This window comes from Pogona vitticeps, chromosome 12 (assembly GCF_051106095.1).
Source record: "Pogona vitticeps strain Pit_001003342236 chromosome 12, PviZW2.1, whole genome shotgun sequence".
In the NCBI taxonomy this organism is placed as follows: Eukaryota; Metazoa; Chordata; class Lepidosauria; order Squamata; family Agamidae; genus Pogona; species Pogona vitticeps.
Window position 1 is genome coordinate 9,958,893 of NC_135794.1, and position 19,513 is coordinate 9,978,405.

The 19,513-nt window shown below is 44.5% G+C and overlaps 1 protein-coding gene across 2 annotated transcripts in view; it reads right to left on the bottom strand.

Moving 5' to 3' along the window:
* CCDC33 (coiled-coil domain containing 33) overlaps nucleotides 1-19,513 on the bottom strand; it is a 219,247-nt gene that overhangs the window by 189,776 nt on the left and 9,958 nt on the right. The window contains exon 1 of one of the 2 annotated variants that reach the window (XM_078381075.1): nucleotides 17,246-17,436. In XM_078381075.1, coding sequence (XP_078237201.1) covers nucleotides 17,246-17,319 — 74 coding nt within the window. In that variant the 5' untranslated portion in view covers nucleotides 17,320-17,436. Of the gene's footprint in view, nucleotides 1-17,245; nucleotides 17,456-19,513 lie in introns of those variants that run through there. The other variant, XM_072982291.2, reaches the window with a different exon arrangement.

The following is a 19,513-nucleotide window of genomic DNA, read 5'->3' on the forward strand; positions in this document are numbered from 1 at the left end:
GGCAAGTCTCTGGTGTATGGTGGGTCTTCTGAGATCGTCTATTTACGTGAAGGTAACGGATCAGCTAGGAGAGACGCTGAATCCGATTCAGAGGCAGAGCAACCCATGGATTTGGGGCTCGAATAGGCTAATTGTGGAATTAATGTTACCTCAGCTGAGGTATTAGTCCATGCTGGAAACTTGGGTGAGTAGAGGAGAAGGTGGTTGGCCGGATGGTGAGGAACAGAGTAATCATCCGGAGAAGGAGAGTCAAGGCAGAAGGTTGGTTGGTCTTGAATGGGGAGTTAAGACACGGGCTTATCAGTTGCAGACTGAGAAGGTGGTGGTTGTTTAGTATTTTGGGAATCTGTAGAAGATTTCTTCGGTTTCTTGAATCTGGAATGCTCCGATGTCGAGGGAGGCTTCGATGTCGGTGTCGATTTCAATGTCGATCCCAAGGTTTTGGACACAGAGGTGGATTTAGATGTTGGCTTTGATGAGACCGGTTTTGAAGTCGCAGAAGTAGTGGGTATAACTGAAGAGATAGTGTGAGGCTGGGAAGTCTGTGTGGCTTCCATTATAGGTGGTACTGGATGGAGGGAGCATTCCCACAGGAAAGATCTGAGGCACTATTCCCAGAGTTTGAGAGCCTGGTTTTTAAGATTTCTATAGGCTTGACATGAAGATGGTTGGTGTGATTCTCCAAAACAAAAAAGACAGGAGTCATATCCGTTGGAGAGGGGAATCTTATTAGGGCAGGAAGTGTACTGCTTGAATGACCCTGTGGGGGCCATAAAATGGTGGGAAGGAAGGGGAAGGGGTGGTAGAAAGAGTGGAAGTCTCTCACTGATCTCCCTCTATTTTTCTTTCTTTAACCGTTGAAGAGAAGATAATGGCGAACGGAGAGCTCGTCATGAGATGAAACCTCAGCGGTGGAAAAAAAGAACTATGGCCAGGATGGACAGGCCACGTGTACTGGGGGTGGCGGTCCTGGTGAATGCGCGATAAAGCTCTAGAACATTCCAGAAACCTCTGCACAGGCACAGATTAAACCCTATAATGTGCATTCACAGAGACCATGAAGAAGAATCAATAAATTTTCATTGATTCATGATTTGTTGAGAGCGTTGATTTGTACAAATATAAATCAATTAATTTTTGAACAAATTTTATTATTTGTTTTTTAAATTCATGCCCATCTCTACTGAGGGCAGAAATAGAAACAAGGATGGAGCTAAACCTTAGAGCAGTGGTGGTGAACCTTTTTGGGCTTGCGTGCCCAAACTGGGGGGGCGGGGAACGGGGCGAGGTGGAACCGGAACTGGTAGCGGCAGACCCGGAAGTGGTAGCGGAAGAAAGAATCCCGGGCACGGAGGTGCCTCGAGACCCTGCTCCAGATCCTGACCCGCCGCCTGTCTGGGCACCAGCACTGTGTTGTAGCCGCCTGCTCAGGTTTGCCTGCAGGGGAGGGGGGAGTAGCGATCCGGCGACTTATGGCTCGCGTGCCGGCAGAAAGGGCTCCACGTGCCAGCTGTGGCACCTGTGCCATAGGTTCATCATCGCTGCCTTACAACCTTCTAATTTAGACCTTTCTTCCAGGTCCATTGCATTTAGGTGTTTGTAAGGTAGGCAGAACTCCCAGAATAGAGAATTCCAGTATTTGTAGTCCATGTAATGCAAAACTCGCATCCCTCATCTATTTCTTCTGTAGTTCTACAGCCTTGTCATATAATGGCATACTAGTTTCATTTTGAACCACTTTGCCATGCCAAAGTAGCACTGTAGAAAATTTGAAAATAGGGAAGAAAGTTTTCATGTAGAAGCACTGACTAACAGATCAATATGTACTTTGAGTCAATTGATTGGCCTAGATTATTAGTTCTCTGCCTCCATTTGTTATATACCATATTATTTACTAGCCTCTATAGAATGACAGAGGGACGTGGTGGCGCTGCGGGCTAAACCGCAGAAGCCTGTGCTGCAGGGTCAGAAGACCAAGCAGTCGTAAGATCGAATCCACGCGACGGAGTGAGCGCCCGTCGCTTGTCCCAGCTCCCGCCAACCTAGCGGTTCGAAAGCATGCAAATGCAAGTAGATAAATAGGGACCACCTCGGTGGGAAGGTAACAGCGTTCCGTGTCTAAGTCGCACTGGCCATGTGACCACGGAAGATTGTCTTCAGACAAAAATGCTGGCTCTATGGCTTTGAAACGGGGATGAGCACCGCCCCCTAGAGTCGAACACAACTGGACAAAAATTGTCAAGGGGAACCTTTACCTTTACCTATAGAATGGCAGAACTTTCAGTTATACCCTATATAGGTACCTAGGTATAGATCTGCTACGTGGAGTTCGTCACAGATGCCTCTAATTTTAGAACTGCTTACTGAACTAGAACGTGAATCCTAATTTTCTACAATTATTTCTTGCATAGTGAGCTTACAAATGAGCAAGAACCTTTCCTTGTTATGTACCTCACTCCCTGCATGGAGAAAGAGATTATGGAATATGGAGTTTGCCAGGCACTGACCCACATGCAGAGTGGAAATAAGTGGGTAAGTGATGGCTAAATAGGGCTAGCATTTTGGTATGACAAAGAATTGTGACATAAACAAAAATTAAACAGCTCTGTGAGTTTGAAGTTACAGTACTTCACTAGCTGGAAAGATTGCAGTTAAACGAAAAGGGCCAAACTTGGAAAGAACCTCCTGGTGGTAGAACTTTGTTGATAGCAGAACAGACTTCTTTGGAAAGTGGTATTTTTACTGAAAAATATATAGTAAAAGTTATTTAAGACAGTGCACAGAACAACCTGCCAGGGATGATGTAGCAGTGGGTTTTTTGCACTGGCAAGGGGCTGGACTAGAGGAGCCTTGAGGATTGGCCATGTTGTCTGGGAATGATGGAAGTTGTAGTCTTGCATATCTGGAAAGCACCACTTTGAGAAGGCCACCGTAGGAAACCTGCATGGTTACAGCTAGAGCTTGCAAAAATCCATTCATCCCCAGGAGACACTGAGAATTGTAGTCCGAAAAGTAACTTGTTGAAACTATCTGGTCAGAGGTGATCCACCTTTGAATCTCAGTCAGTGTTAAAAGAGAGTTGATGCCTTCATTCCACAGAAGCATCTCACTGGCCAGTGTCATAAGATGTGAAACTTTAGTCTATCCAACCAAGGCATTTTATACTAATCGAGTGAAAAACAAAAAAGTTACATTTATGATCTAGCCCTCCATCATGAATACCAAGGCTGCTGTCTTTCCTATCCTGGCTACCTCCAGATGTACTGGACTATGGATTTTTTTAAAAAAATCTTTCATTCATTCATTCATTCAAAATATTTTTACCCCACTTTTCTCCTTAGGAAGGACCCATCATTAAAAGACAATATTTAAAGCTAAAAACAGTAGGTATACAAATACTGAAAAGGGTCAAAAGGATACCACACTAAAAGACAGTAAACAAAAGCAACACCAAAAACACATTCAAAGCAGTAAGGTATAACTTATCCATTAAAAAAAAACTCCACCCAATCAGCCAGTCATTAAGGGGAAGCCTGCCTGAAGAGAAAGGTCTTTGCTTGCAGAAGGAGAGCGAAGATGGGGCCAGCCGGGCCTCCAGTGGGAGGGAGTTCCAGAGTCTGGGAGCAGACTTCCATTTCTAGAGGCTGTCAACTGATGAATCCACTTCTTAGGCTGAAAGAGGACTGCTACTGACTATTGCCTGCTGGCTTCTGAGAGGAATCCGGCTGGCCACTGTGACTTACAGGAAGAAGGGATTTTTCTGAGCAACTTGAACTGTTCCACCAGGGTTTGCCTCTGCTGTCGGCCTTTGCTTTCGCTGCCCACCGCAGCTAGCTTTGATAAATCCATCAAGGCTTTCACTCCTCTGGCTGCTGACAGTCATTCAAAGCCCTACAAATTGCCACCCCTACGCTCTGCTGAGCAGCATTTATGCAACTGAACAACCTTGAAATGTGGGGGTGGGGGGAGAGAGTCACAGGCAACACAAACACTGACGGAGTTTGTTTTTCAGCCTCATTGAGCTTCCCAATGACTGGATTGGGAGATGCCTCTTGTCTGCTAACCCTGTTCAATCCTCAGCTCAATGCTCGCCCCGTCCCTCCCAGATGTGGGGCATTGAAAAAGGCCTGGCCTCCTGCAACACGAACAAGCTTGTAGGCTCAGCAGCCATCCTGAGGAATCCATCAGCGGGCCGACTCCAGTTGGGAAATGAGAACGACAGCTCACCATTCATCACGGGCCTAATAGAGAATTTTCCCCGGCGAGCAGTAGCAATAATGGTTCTGTCGTACATCCAGCTGCGGTGCTGCACCGAGAGGCCTCCGCAGCGCACAGAAAATACTGTTGGCTTTAACAGCCGCTCAAAGATGTTGTTAATCAATCAGCCCATTTTGCCCTTCATCTTGCAGCTTTTATCTTATCAATCTTCCAGTTAGCTAGTAAAGGCTTGGCGTTTTTAACATCTTCTTTTATGGCCCACTTAAACCTAAGTATGTGTGAGACCCAAACTTTAACTTAACCAATTTAGAATCTGTTGAAGGTGTTTAGCTATTTAACTATCAGATTTTTACAGCATTTAGCTCTTCCAAGCACACTTACAGATCAGGATGGCCATTTCTGCCTCTTTACAAAGGACAGTTCTCAGCTGAAGGCATCCTCTGTTTTATCTTCTGCTCGGCTGAAGACCAGTTGGAAGAAGCATCTTTTCCCTGCGTTATGTTACTGGATGGGGGACTGAACCCAGACGACAGAGCAAACAAGCACATATATGCTATTTTAAGAGAGAAAGAGATAACTAGGGCTGTAGTTTATAATTTGTTAGATTTAACCCTGAATGACTTCTAGTTTTGCTGAGGACAAAAAAAGAAAAAGATAAGGAGCAATAAACACCGAGCCACTATTTTGAAAATATGTACCACAGTCCCTTTGAAACCCCAAACTGTCTCTCCGTTTCTCAGCAAAACTGGGGGTCTTTCAGGGTGAAATTTAGCACCCAATCAGTCCTGTTAAAATGTCCACAACTTCTTCTCCTTTATCTCTTAAGGCAGTTAATGTGGGATACTCCTCCCTCATTCACTTTTTGAAAGAGCCTGCTTGGTGAGAATTTTAATTCCAAAAGATGGCCTAATAAAGAGAGATTGTGGTAGAGTGGATGGAGCGTCTGACTAGGACTTAGGGTTCAAATCCCTCCTCAGGCTTGGAAACGCACAGCGTCGTGACAGCAATAGTAACCCACTCTTTCAAAATTTCACATACATCAGAAACTTTATTAGCGTAGCTGTAAATTGGAAGTTATTTGAAAATATATAAAAACAACAACAAAGGCCAGTGTGGAGCAGCGGATTCAGAAGAGAAGACTATTGGATCAGGACTCTGGAGACATGGGTTCAAATCCCACTTGGCCATGGAAATCTCCTGGAAGTAGCAACAGTAAACCACGCCTTGAATATCTCACTCATCTCAAAAGCTCTATTAAGGTCACCAAATGTTAGAAGAGACTGGATGCCCCATAACTACAACAATCCCATTTCCCTTGACCTCAAAATGGGATGTGTATCGTCTTGACATTCCCTATAACAACAGATCTCCTGCACAAGAATATTGAAAAGATGCATAAATGTACATATGTACAAAGAATGCATAGGTGTTTATTTTTCTACGATTAATGCTTCCTGACAAGCTGAGGGGAAATGGGCATGGAGAAAATGTTCATTGACAGAAATCTGCACACCCCACAGGTCAATCGAATTCAAGTTGTAACCTGCCCTTCTAAACCTTTAATCATGGCAACTAATGAATTCATTCATTAACACGCATTAGGAAGAAGCCCCATCATGTGCGGGTTTAAAAACATCATGGAAATTCATTATCCAGAGGCTAATGCACCATAACGTTGTTTAAAGCAGGCAAGAGAAACCAAAAAAAGGGGAGAAAATGGTACTGGCTGAGAAAACCATTCTTCTCTTAAAGAAAATGTCTACAGAGGGGGGAAAAAATCACACTCTTAAAAAAGAAAGCAGTCAGAATGAAGCTAAAAATACCAGACTATCTTATGGTGTCGATGTAAGCCCTACTTGTGTCAAAATTAGGCATATTTTACACAACATTTCATGGTTTAAAAAACAGAGGGAACATCAAGAATTTGCAAGTGATATATAAAAGTAATCAAAACAGTGCTGCCTCTTCCTCCCAACCCTAATTTTCTCTGCTGCTCTTCGTAGCTCACTCTGTCCTTGATTACTCAAGTATTTGGAATTCCACTTCAGGAATTCTGATTTTTTCCCCTAAATGGATGAAGAAGGTGGCCTTTCAACTAGAATGGGGCTGAAATATTCGGGCTTTGTTATGGAATAAAAAGAGGTACCTGAAGAGGCACTGACGAAGTTTCAAGGATTAAAAAATCATGGCATTCATTATTGAATGTATTTTCCAGGATACATGTCCTATCCATGTTGTCCATGTCCAGAAGCTATCATTTTCACAAAATTAAGCATCTTGAGAATCTCAGTTTTTTATTTTAAAAAGCCAAGTTTCCAGCCCTTGTGGTTGGAAAGGCAAGTTGTACTGGTGAGGCCTATAAAAGCCAGAGCAAGATTTTCCTGCATATATTGGTTAGGCTGCAAAGGAATGTAATGCTTTTAAAAACTATATCCTGCCATGGGTACAATTGGAAACAACAATAGGGTAAAAGATTCAGAAAATGCCAGAAAATACACAAAGTGCAATTGAGAAGGATTTATCCAGGATTTGGATATTTTTAGGGTGTCAAATAGAGAAGGGGACGAAGCTAAAAACAAACCAGAAAATTCATAGAAAATCACCTCTTTTTTATTATTATTATTATTTATTTATTTTTTGCTTTCGATTGGGTTGGGTTCATGCGAACCAGAGAACCCGAACTTTCCCAACCACGGGCAAATTCGTGGTTTGTGGTTTATCAACCTCGACAAATCATGAACCAAGATGAACTGCCATTTTGGCGATTCGTGCCCATCTCTAGTGCCAAATTTATGTTCCTATGGAACTAGGATCATTTTTACAGTACTTGTGTTTCAGCAATGACATGAGAGAGATGCTTGTTCACACAGTACAGAGTCAAACCATGGAATCTGCCAGAGTTTTAAAAAACGGTAGGAGTTTTGTGTTTTTTTTTTTAAACTACATTTCCCAGAACCCCAACTCAACCATTTTGGGAGTTGTAGTTGACAAAAGCAACATTTCCAAATTATAGAATTTTCTAAGACAAGATCCACTAATGGATTCAGCCACATTTGAAATCACTTGTATGTAGGGGCAGATCTAGTATGAAACTCAGGGTCCCTAATCCCGGAAGAGTCCAAGAAGTGACTTTAGTGCACTTAAAAAATATTGTGGTGATTTGTTGTGGACCAAATCCACTGAAGAAGAAAAGAATGATTACCCAGAACTTATTGCTGGTTGCCAAGGGTCTCCCATAACATTCAGTCCCAAAAATGTAGGTCTGCCACTACTTTGTGTGAGCTCTAGATCAAAGCAGAATAGCCAGTTTTAGTTCTGGGGCAAAGACATATTTGGGTTTATTTGTTTGTTTGCTTGCTTATCCCACCTTTCTCCTAAAAAATTACCCAAGGTAACATAACATCATTAAAAAGACAATATTTAAAAGCTAAAAACTGTAGGAATACAAACATTTTAAAAGAATTGAACAAGTATTTATATTAAAAAGAGAAATAAGATCAATACTGAAACATATTTAAAATAACAGAGCACAACAATTAATTTAAAAAAAACCCAGAAAGCTAGTTATTAAGGGAAAGCCTGTCTCGAGCGAAAGGTCTTTGCCTGCTTGTGGAAGGACAACAAAGATGGGGCCACTCTGGCTTCTCATGGAAGGGAGTTCTATGTGAATTTAATTATCAGGTTGTGTCCAGAAGTCTAATCAATTTGGATGTACTAATTGCTTCAGACTTTTATTTTCTTTTTTCCTTTTTTAAAAAAAGCATATTTTGAAGACACTTAGTATGCAAGTCCTTGTAGTCTGCTGTATGGAATTCAGCTGAGTTATTCTCCTCTTTAGGGTCTATCAGGTCTCCAAATTTCTTGTGTACCCAGGGCAAAACAAACAAAAAAAAACTGTAGCTGTTTTGGTTTTCCAGAACAAAGATTTTACGCATTTGCCAACTGATTCACATCCCAGATTGAATCTGACACATGTGAGACAGGGGGCAAGATTAGTATTCCTCTCACCAGAGTGCCGTTCCTCTCCCACACTGTCGAAAAAGAGTTACAGACCCTGCCTGCTTCACCCCCCCAAGAAAACAGAACAATGGGGGACAGGCACCCATGAATTAAAAATAGAGATGCGGAAATTAACAGCCAAAGGACCTCAAGGGAGGATGGCGGGAACAGAACGGAAGGAGAGGGTGGAGATTGATATTGGAACAAGCATGTTGATACCGGTTAACTGTTAAATACCCCAATAAACCTTACTTCTGTTTCAAAAATGCAAATGTTCCCCAGTTTATTTGAACAACGAAAGGAGCCAGAAACCGAACCATCACACAGAGAGCAAATCACTCTGAACTGAACTGGGATAGATCTGGAAGCTGTGAATTGGCCTACAGCGAAAAGACCTGATTTGTAACAGTCCCCATCGAGTCGCTCTCCTGACTCTTCCCCAAAGGTGTTTCTGCACCCATTGTTTAAAAATCCACATATACATTTTGATGCACATTAAGATTTGCACACATTTTGCCTAGTCTTGCGTATAATACATTGGCAACACTTTCCCTAATAGAGGGCTACTTGTGCACTTTTCATCACCTTTTGCATGCAGTTTTAGTATGCATTTTTGGTCAGAGAACTTCAACACAACATTTAGAGAAGGGTGTTGTTGTTTAGTCATTTAGTCATGTCCGACTCTTTGTGACCCCATGGACCAGAGCATGCCAGGCCCTCCTGTCTTCCACAGCCTCCTGGAGTTGGGTCAAATTCATGTTGGTAGCTTCAATGATAGTGTCCATCCATATCATCCTCTGTCGTCCCCTTCTCCTCCTGCCTTCACACTTTCCCAACATCAAGGTCTTTTTCAGGGAGTCTTCTCTTCTCATAAGATGGCCAAAGTATTGGAGCCTCAGCTTCAGGATCTGTCCTTCCAGTGAGCACTCAGGGTTGATTTCCTTCAAAATGGATAGGTTTGTTTTCCTTGCAGTCCAGGGGACTCTCAAGAGCTTCCTCCAGCACCACAATTCAAAAGCATCAATTATTCAGCGGTCACCTTTTTTATGGTCCAGCTCTCACTTCCGTACATCATTACAGGAAAAATCATAGCTTTGATGATGCGGACTTTTGTTGGCAAGGTGATCTCTCTGCTTTTTAAGATGCTGTCGAGGTTTGTCATTGCTTTCCTCCCAAGAAGCAGGCATCTTTTAATTTCGTGGCTGCTGTCTCCATCTGCAGTGATCATGGAGCCCAAGAAAGTAAAATCTGCCACTGCCTCCATATCTTCCCTTTCTATTTGCCAGGAGGTGATGGGACCAGTGGCCATGATCTTAGTTTTTTTGATGTTGAGTTTCAGGCTGTTTTTTGCACTCTCCTCTTTCACCCTCATTACAAGGTTCTTTAATTCCTCCTCACTTTCTGCCATCAGGGTGGTGTCATCTGCATATCTGAGGTTGTTGATATTTCTTCTGGAAATCTTAATTCCGTCTTGGGATTCCTCCAGTCCAGCCTTTCGCATGATGCATATAAGTTAAATAAGCAGGGGGACAATATACAGCCTTGTCCTACTCCTTTCCCAATTTTGAACCAATCAGTCGTTTCATATCCAGTTCTAACTGTTGCTTCCTGTCCCCCGTATAGGTTTCTCAGGAGATAGATAAGGTGGTCAGGCACTCCCATTTCTTTAAGGACTTGCTATAGTTTGCTGTGGTCCACACAGTCAAAGGCTTTTGCATAGTCAATGAAGCAGAAGTAGATGTTTTTCTGGAACTCTCTGGCTTTCTCCATAATCCAGCGCATGTTAGCAATTTGGTCTCTAGTTCCTCTAGAGAATGGTAGGAGCAAACTATTGTGTTTCAGTGAACTTCTCAGTTCAGGAAGTGTGAATTTAGGAGGTTTCTGTTAGAAAGCAAACCAAACACCTTTTGTTCAGATTGTAACTCCTGGCTGCTGTGCAAGTGCACAAGGGGCTGGCCTCTGAAGCTTTGCACTTGATAAATCTGTTTCACACTGAAGTTTCCTTGTGTATCTTAATGTTGGCTTAATCTCAAATGCATACACTGAAACAAAGCTTGCTTTGCATGAAATACACAAGTGGCGCCCTTGCAGCCACCATCGCCTCCTGGCTCGTGCTGCTGAATACATTATAGAGAAATTGATGAAGATGGAGGATATTGTTAGCACTGTCTAGCTGTCCTGGCAGGTCTTTGTAATCCCCTTCTAATTGCTCTCCTAGGCACACAGCAGCATAAACACCTGGCTCTTTGCATGGGCCTCCAGGTCCCAGAAAAGATAGTAAGGTCTGTAAACAAACTAATTACATTGCAAGACATGTGCCTCGTGCCCGCAGGAACAGCATTTCTGCTGATCCCACAATGCAAGGAGGCACTGCTACCATCTCTACACAGCAGCACTCCCGTGAGTAGGTGGCGATGAGGTCGCAAAACCCACCACCCCAAAGAGTGGTTCCTTGAGATATTCAAGTATAAGGATTTGTCACTGGAGACTAACACCAAGATCACCCATATTATTGTGTATACTAGGAGCCTTGTGTGCAGCGATTAAACTGCAGTACTGCAGCCAAAACTCTGCTCACAACCCAGGTTCAATCCCAGGTAGCTGGCTCAAGGTTCACTCAGCCTTCCAAAGTCAGTAAATTGAGTACCCAGCTTGCTGGGGGTGGGGGGCAGGGGTGGGGAGACAATGTATAACCTGCATAATACAATCATAAAACTGCACAGAGAGTGTTTTAAGCATTATGTGGTGGTATATAAGCAGCATGCTTTATAGTATTTTCAATAATTACGCATGGTTTTGAGAGCTGGACAGTGAAGAAAGCCAACAGGAGCAAAATCGATTCATTTGAAATATGGTGCTGAAGGTTTGTTGGCAGATCCCCTGAATTATCTGTTAAAGCAAAAATGACAAATCGAGGCCATCATACTTTGGGCATCTCACGGGAAGGCTGGAGAAGATGGTAATGGTAAGAAAAGTGAAGATGCCAGGAAAAGAAGGAAACCAAATACATTATGGAATGGAATGATGACATAAAGCAATGCACAGTCTTTCATGTGCAAAAGCTGAGGACGTTTCGGAGGCCACTTCGGTAAGCTGCAAGTGGCTTGACAGCAACCAACGGGTGGCAAAGAGGTCTCTCTCTCCTTGTTGCATGCCTTCTCACTCTAACCCAGCTGCTTCTCTGCCTGCAGTGATTACTGGCTGGCTGTGAAGGGACTAAGACCCAACACCTTGGCTGCAGGGGGTCACCTATTCAGAGAGACAAATGGTGATCAGTCCTGAGAGATGGCATGGATTATGTTGCCTGACGCAGCTACCCTATCCATGCCAGCCCCAAATAGGCAGCTGACAGGGAAGTCGCTTGGAAAAGTTGCAGAGATAGATGAATCGGGCAACATCTGGTCCACGCCAGTGCTGCATGTATTCAGTTGCATGTCCCTTCCCTCAATAATGTAGTGGTTGATGTTGCAGGATAGAGGCTTATCATGACACTTTCCAAAGACACACCTTCAAAGACAGTCCCCAAATCTAGGTAGTTGGGTTGATCAATAACAGTAAACCAGGTCTAGCAGTTTCCATTTCCCCGAAGAGCAGGTCCTTTGTAAACTCAACAGGTTTTAATTGCCTGTTCAGGACTAAGCCAGTCCTATCTGAAGGTATGTATTTCTTGTTTGCTGGAACCAGGTGATAATCGTATATATATAAAAAAGTCCTGCTTGGAAATACCTGCTAAATCAGTCCAGCATCTGGATCACGCTGCAGTAAGCAGAATATGAATGCTGCAGAACTCTTCCCTGGTATTTCTCAGCAGCAGACATGTAGAGGAATCCTATCTTTGCTACTGTAGGCAATATATAGCCGTCATGAAATGGCTACATTAGAAGGGCAGGGAGTTCGATTCCCCCATTGTGCCCCCTCCCCCAGGAGTCAGGCTAGCCTGTGTGGCTTTGGGCAAGCTGGGTTTCCCCCAGAAGAAGTCATTGGCAAACCACTTCTGAGTACTTTATACCTAGCAAACCCTGAAAGCGACGTGACAGTAAGTTATTATTATTTATCAACTAAAAGGCAGCAAGTTATAGCGCCATCCTCCGTGAATCTGGCCAACCCAATCCTATCTTAAAGTCATCTGAACTGGCAACTATCACTACATCTTAGGATGTAGTCACATGCTCCATTATTCCTCATTTCTCTTTGTCTGGATCATGGAATATATATTTCCTTGATCTTTGACTTGCTCACCTCCATTTTTGACCTTCTTTGCTGCTGCTTAAGATTCAGTCGATTGGTTGCATAGCAGTGCCCATAAATTCTTCATCCATCACTCCCCGTTCTGTCTTCTTCAGTCCAATTCTGCCTGCCCTCCTCCCCCCCCCACTTTCCACAGCATAGACCCGACCCCTCTTTGCATACAAGCCTTTTCCACTTCTAGGGGAATTTAACCCCTCCAAGTCCACAGTCTGTTTGACAAGATTATTGTGCAGTAGAAATCCAGGTGGAAACAGATTCAGGGTGTTTCTACACTTAGAGGACTCCTATGGCTGGTGGTTAAAAAGTACTGCGTAGTTATTCCAACCACCACAACAAAATCCTTAATTTTATTTTATTTTTTCTGGCAAGAGGGGGGGGGGAAATGGAAATAGCAAAGGGAAGGGTTGTGAATCTAAATGGAATGGAAAAACAATAACATCTAGATCCACCCCCCGCCAATATGTCAATGAACAATGTAACCTGAACTGCAGTCTGTGTGTGTGTTTTTTAAATCATTTGCAATTTTAATGATTTTAAAGGGACTTTGCTTGAGTTTTATGCTATGGTGGGTCTATTTTCTTAAGGTATTAGCTTAATAAATGTTGGTCTCATCTGTGTTTGTTTCTTTTTAAAAATTTGTAGGCTGCCTTCTTTTAGTGGGAAGGCAGGGCATTAAATGAATGAATGAATGAATGAATGAATGAATGAATGAATGAATTGAAAAGGGGTGCAGTCAGATCTCACTCTGCCAGCCTACTAGCTAGATTACTATCACTGGAGAAAGAAAAGAATGAAAAGCTTTAACAAAAGTCAGGAGGCCCATTCACTCCCTCTGCCACTATTAAGGATGTAAAATAAAAATCCTGCCAGGTCAGATCTAAGGTTTCTGTCCTTCACTTTTGCAGTTAAAAACAAGGGAAAAGAGAGAAAGCATCTGAAGACAAAAAGATACATTATTATAGTGTGAGCTTTCAAGTACTGCAGCCACCTTCTTGAGATGCACAGAGTGCAGACGGAGAGATCCAGGTGTATATGCCTAAGGCTGGCTTGATGTAGACGGAGAAGACAGGCTGGTGCCCCATCTGCTTCATCTACAGATGCTGCCTGGACTGATATCCAAGCATCTTCCACCACATCTGAGAGCACCACAAGAGTTTATGGGGTGTCATGCATAGCTTCTGCCCCATTAGAGAGGGAAATGGACAGGAGATACAGCTAGACGACGGTGGGGCTCTCACTGCTCTCTGCCCCCCCCCCCAGCAACCATTACCTAAGACAGTTGCCCCACTCTGTCTAATGATAGCACCAAACCTTTCTATTGTCCTCATGTTGACATCTCACTTCTAGGCTTGGAAGTGAGATGTCCACAATGAGATCAAAGTGAATGTACACGCAGGGAGTACAAACTGTGATAATCACAACACTAGTAGAGCTAGTGGGACATGGTGGTGCTGCGGGCTAAACTGCAGAAGCCTGTGTTGCAGGGTCAGAAGACCAAGCAGTCGTAAGATCGAATCCACGTGACAGAGGGAGCGCCCGTCACTTGTCCCAGCTCCCGCCAACCTAGCGGTTCGAAAGCATGCAAATGCAAGTAGATAAATAGGGACCACCTCAGTGGGAAGGTAACAGCATTCCGTGTCTAAGTCGCACTGGCCATGTGACGACGGAAGATTGTCTTCAGACAAAACGCTGGCTCTATGGCTTGGAAACGGGGATGAGCACCGCCCCCTAGAGTCGAACACGACTGGACAAAAATGGTCAAGGGGAACCTTGACATTTACCTTTAGTAGAGCTAAAACACACAGCTTCCAAAATACAGTTGTTTTGATAGATATTTCCAGAGTGATGTCAGTATGGTGCAACCGTACAGTCTATTACTGCTTTACTTGATCATGCTCATTCTTGAGGCCCAGTACATACTTCAGGTTATAATAGCATTTGCTAATGCCCTTCCCCATCCCTCAGTTGCTGACACATCAACTTGTCTTTACAATAAGCACAGCTCACGGCTGATTGATATCAACTGCCATTTGCTTTACATCTAATGGGTGATTTGCAAGAAACTCCATCAACACCCATAGAACCCGTTGGAGCTCAGAAATGTGATCTATTGGATTACAACTCCCAGAATCCTCCAACCAGTTTTGCTGGGTCATAGTCCCCCAGCCAATTACTTGTATTATACTTCAACAACTACAATTTAAAGCATTAGAAATTATTTTCAACCGTTACTAGTGGAATATAGGTATATCGGGGAGGCCAAGGTGGGCTTTGGCTTCGCCTTCCATCGCGGTGGGCAGATCCTCTTAGCTGCCTCCAAGGCTTCAGGCAACACATTTCCAAGATCTTGTTGCAGTTTTTTTGAAGTTTGGTTAAATTCCTCTAGCTGCACAGTCAAAAACTACAGGGATTCACACATCACAATAGCCTCAAGTTCCCCGAAGTCCATCCCTTTTTCTCCTGAACTGGTACTTATAATCTCAATAACTCACTCTAAAAAATTAGTTGGGGGGGGGGTTCTTTCTTTACAGTTCTGAACAGATCAAACAGCACAGTAACAAAACCTGCCCCCCTGCAGCAACAGGACTCTGCAGGCTTACTGCTTTCTCACAGAGGTTGTCCAAAGAAACAGCAAGTTTAAAATAACATTTTTTTAAAAAAAGAAACAATATGCATGTCCTGTTTCCAAGTTACTTTTCTCCCACAGCAGAAAATACACATTCTTTTCTTAGAGGAGACCAGAGCTTAGAAGCATTGCTGGCTGGGGGGATTCTGGGAGTTGTAGTCCAAAAAAGGAATGCCTCCAAACTCTGGAGGAGGCATAAAGGTCAGTAGAACAAAGCTGAGCAACCTTCTTTGGCCACTTAGGCCACCTGAGCGTACATGGACTACAAGTCCCAGAATCCCCCATGCCAGTGTAGCCACTCAATATACCCTGATCAGCCAGAACATTAAAAGCCACAAACAGGTGAATAGCGCTGATTATATTGGCACCTGTCAAGGGGTGGGATATATATATAGTACGTATGAGTGTGTGTGTGTATATATATCTCCCACCCCTTGATAGGTGCCAATATAATACATATACAGTGGTGCCCCGCATAGCGACGTTAATCCGTTCCGGATTAATCGTCGCTATACAGAAAAAACGCTAAACGGGACGGAAAAAGCCATAGGAACGCATTAAACTTGGTTTAATGCGTTCCTATGGCTCCCAAACTCACCGTTCAGCGAAGTTCCTCCATAGCGCTGCCATTTTCGCGCCCTCGGTAAGCAAGGGCAGGGCGCAAAAACACTTGCAGTGGCCATTTTGGGCATCCGGCAGCCATTTTGGAACCGCCAATCAGCTGTTGAAAAAACATCGCAATGCGAAGATCGGTAAGCGAAACGCTTACCGATCATTGCAATGCGATTTTCGGCCATAGAAAACATCGCAATGTGATCGTAAAAATGATCGCAAAATCCACATCGCTATGCGGATTCATCTTTAAACGGTGCGCTTGTTAAGCAAGGCACCACTGTATAAGGCTGCAAATGAACAGTTAGTTCTCGAATTTCATGGGTTGGAAGCCCAAAATGTGGGCAAGTGAAAAGATCTGAGTGACTTTGAGAAGTAGTGATGGCTGGATGAGTGTGTCAGAGCATCTCCAAAACGGCAAGCCTTATGGGGTGTGCCGTGGTTAGTACCTACCTAAAGGGGCGCAAGGAGGGACAACCGGTGAACTGGCGTCAGGGGGGTGGGTGCCCAAGGCTCGTAGACTGATGCACACAATGCACGAAAACTAGCCCATACTGTAGCTCAAACTGCCAAAAAAACCTAATGCTTGCCATGATAGAAAAGCATCAGAACACACAATGCATTGCAGTTTGCTGCGTATGGAGCTGCATAGCTGCAGACTGAACAGAATTCCCATGATGATCCCTGTCCACCACCAAAAGCACCTACAAAGGGCATGTAAGCATTAGCACTGGGCCATGGAGCAATGGGAAAAGATTGCCTGGTCTGATCAATCATGCTTTCTTTGAGATCCGGTGGATGGCTGGGTCCGTGTGCGTCATTTACCCGGGGAAGAGATGGCAGCAGAAGGCACTATGGGAAGACGGCTGGCCGGCAGAGGAAGTGTTGTGCTCTGGGCCATGTTCTGTTGGGAAACCTTGGATTCTGGCATTCATGGGGCTGTTCCTCTGACATGTACCAGCTATCTAGAGATTGTTGCAGACCATCCATGTACACACCTTCATGGCAATTGTGTTCCACAAAGGCAGTGTCCTCTTTCAGCAGGATAATGTGCCTTGCCACACTGCAAAAATTGTTCAGGAATGGTTTGAGGGACATGACAAAGAGTTCAACATGTTGCCTTGGCCTTCAAAATCCCCAGATCTCCATCCGATGGAGCATCTCTGGGATGTGCTGGAACATCAAATCCTGCAACTTGCAGGGCTTAAAGGATCTGCTGCTAACATCTTGGTACCAAATAGCACAGGACGTGTTCAGAGGTCTTGTGGAGTCCATGTTTCAATGCATCAGAGCTGTTTTGGCAGCACAATCTTAGGCAGGTGGTTTTAATGGTGTGGCTGATCAATGCACAGCGCTAGGTCGTTATGAACATCTCCAAGGAGGAAATTTCACATACTTGGTGCCACTACTGAGAAGGTCCTGTTCTGAGGAAATGCCAGCCTCCTCATATTTGATCCACTTCGGGGTAGGACCCCAGGTATTTTAAAAGCGGGCATTAGAGAGACACTGATCACAGTATTACCCAAAACACTTTTAACTTACCAGCACACCTGAAAAAGTATCCCCAAATTCCAGCTTAGGGCTGTATCCTGGAGAAGGGAGATGGAAACTGGCATCGCTTGACAATCGCCTTAGCAAGGCTGGCGAAGAACTGGAAGAGGATGGTGGAGCCGAAGACTGCCCTTCGTCAGATAGATCCTTCCTTTCTTCTGGTGGGATTTCAAGACGAGGCTCTGGCTGTTCAGACGACAACTGGTGAAAGAAGACAGAAACCAATTATAAGCAGAGCACTTGTTTCTTTTTAATATAAAGTGATCATCAGACCTTAACTTAGAAATTGCCAGCCCTCGGACATGTTATGTTTTTTGACAACAAGACCCAGCATCCCCCAGCCAGCAGGGTAGTTGGTTTTATGAGCAGAGAGTTCTAGGAGCTAAAAAGCAACTTAAAATTCCAAATTCTTGCTAATGCCTGCTTCTTAATGTGAAACAATGGGTGTGTGGCTGTTGCAAGCATTTGAGGTGCAAAGCACCAATCCTTACCCAGAGGAGGGCTCAGCATCCCCAACCAGTTTTGCCTGGAATACAGAATACAGTGGTTTACCCCGCATGACATCGAAATCGCTTAACAATGACTTTTTGCGATGGTTCCTCTGGGGGAAATCCGCATTACATTGATTAGGAGCCTGTTTCGCAAACCATTTGTTCGCTATACGATTATTTTTCCAGTTCCGCAAAATGGCTTTCCTCCCTTCTCAAGATGGCTGCTTTCCGATGGGAAGCTTTGCATTACAGCGATTTTGAACAGCTGATCGGCGATTCTCTATGGGCAATTTCGCTGGACTATAAGGTATTTCCCCCACTGGAACGCATTGACCGGTTTTCAATGCATTCCAATGGGTTTTTTTCTGCTTGACGACAATATCGCTTAACAGCGATTTTCCTGGAATGGATTATCGTAGTCAAGTGGGGCACCACTGTAGCTGTATTTGCCTGCATACGGGAAAAGCTGGAAGCAGTGGTTTGGATCTGATTGGAGAGCTTGTGAAGGAAGGCGACTGGACTGATGATGCCTGAGTCCTTGCTTCTGTTCCATCAGAATACCTCTTGGCCTGCCGCATGTTAGGAAGGTTACTACGGACATCTAGCCTTCAAAGATCTTTCACCCAAAGAAAAATCAGCACTTAAATGCTAACAAAGTATCCAGTGTGGTGTAGTGGATAGCGTGATGGAGTAGGACTCAGGAGACCTGAGTTCTAATCCTTGCTCGGCCACGGAAACTCACTGAGAATGTGTAGCAGTTATAAATCTTGGAGGGTTGGTGGATTTTTTTTGTTCTTTTGGCAACCTCACATTCTTCCCCTGGTGGGTGTGGCTGGGAGGGAACTTTCTGGGCAGGGGTGACTGTCAATCTATCCAGCATTAACCAAGAGTTCCCTCCTGTCTCTGATTCAAAGAGAACCCTTGCCAAATCTTTGGAACTGAGTCCCAAGTTCGAGTCTTCAGGCCAGAGTCCCAAATTCCAAACCTTTAGTCCAGGGCTCAAGATGTTGGCCCCACCCCACCCCGAGGCTTGGGACTGGAGACTCGGATCCAAAGATTCAGACTGCCCATGCGCCACCCAGCTGATAGGCTGGCGCATGCGCAGAGGCAGCGGGCCTGGAAGGGAAGCCGGGCGGGTCCCTGCACAGGTGCAGGGACAGTGGGCCAACTTCCCTTCCCAGAGCCAGGCCCTGCCTCTGCCCACATGCCAGCCTATCTGCCGGGTGGAGGGTGTGTGGGCAGAGGCAGCAGCCCGTTCATGGAAAGAAAGCCAGGCCTGCTGCCTCTAAGGAGGGTGATGGTGGTGGTGGTGGTGGTGGTGGTGGGCAGTGGTGGCAGCAGCAACTTGAGCGGCCCATCCCTAATAGGGACTAGAAACATGACTTGGAAAAATGGTTCCGAATCACAAGTTGGAGTCTTTTAAAAAAAAACACATCGAGTCGTTGATGCAACTTAAGTTTGACTCGACAGCGAATTGTGACTTGCAAGTCCCCATCCCTCTCCTTTTGACTGTCGAAAGTCATCAAGTCTTTTGAGGCCTCTTGCCTGTTGTGGAGAAAGCGGGAGGAAATCCCAGGGCAGGATGCCGGAGACAGGAAAGGAAGCTTCAAAGGCTTTCCGTGGAGGTGGTGAATTCCAATTTCAAGTGCCCTTTGAAGACGGACTTGTAAACCACTTTTGGCGCAAGGAAATCAGGACAACGCTTGCAGCCCGGAATCTACTCGGCTACCTGCAGAGGCAGCTCAGGTACTTGCTCAGAGAAAAAGAA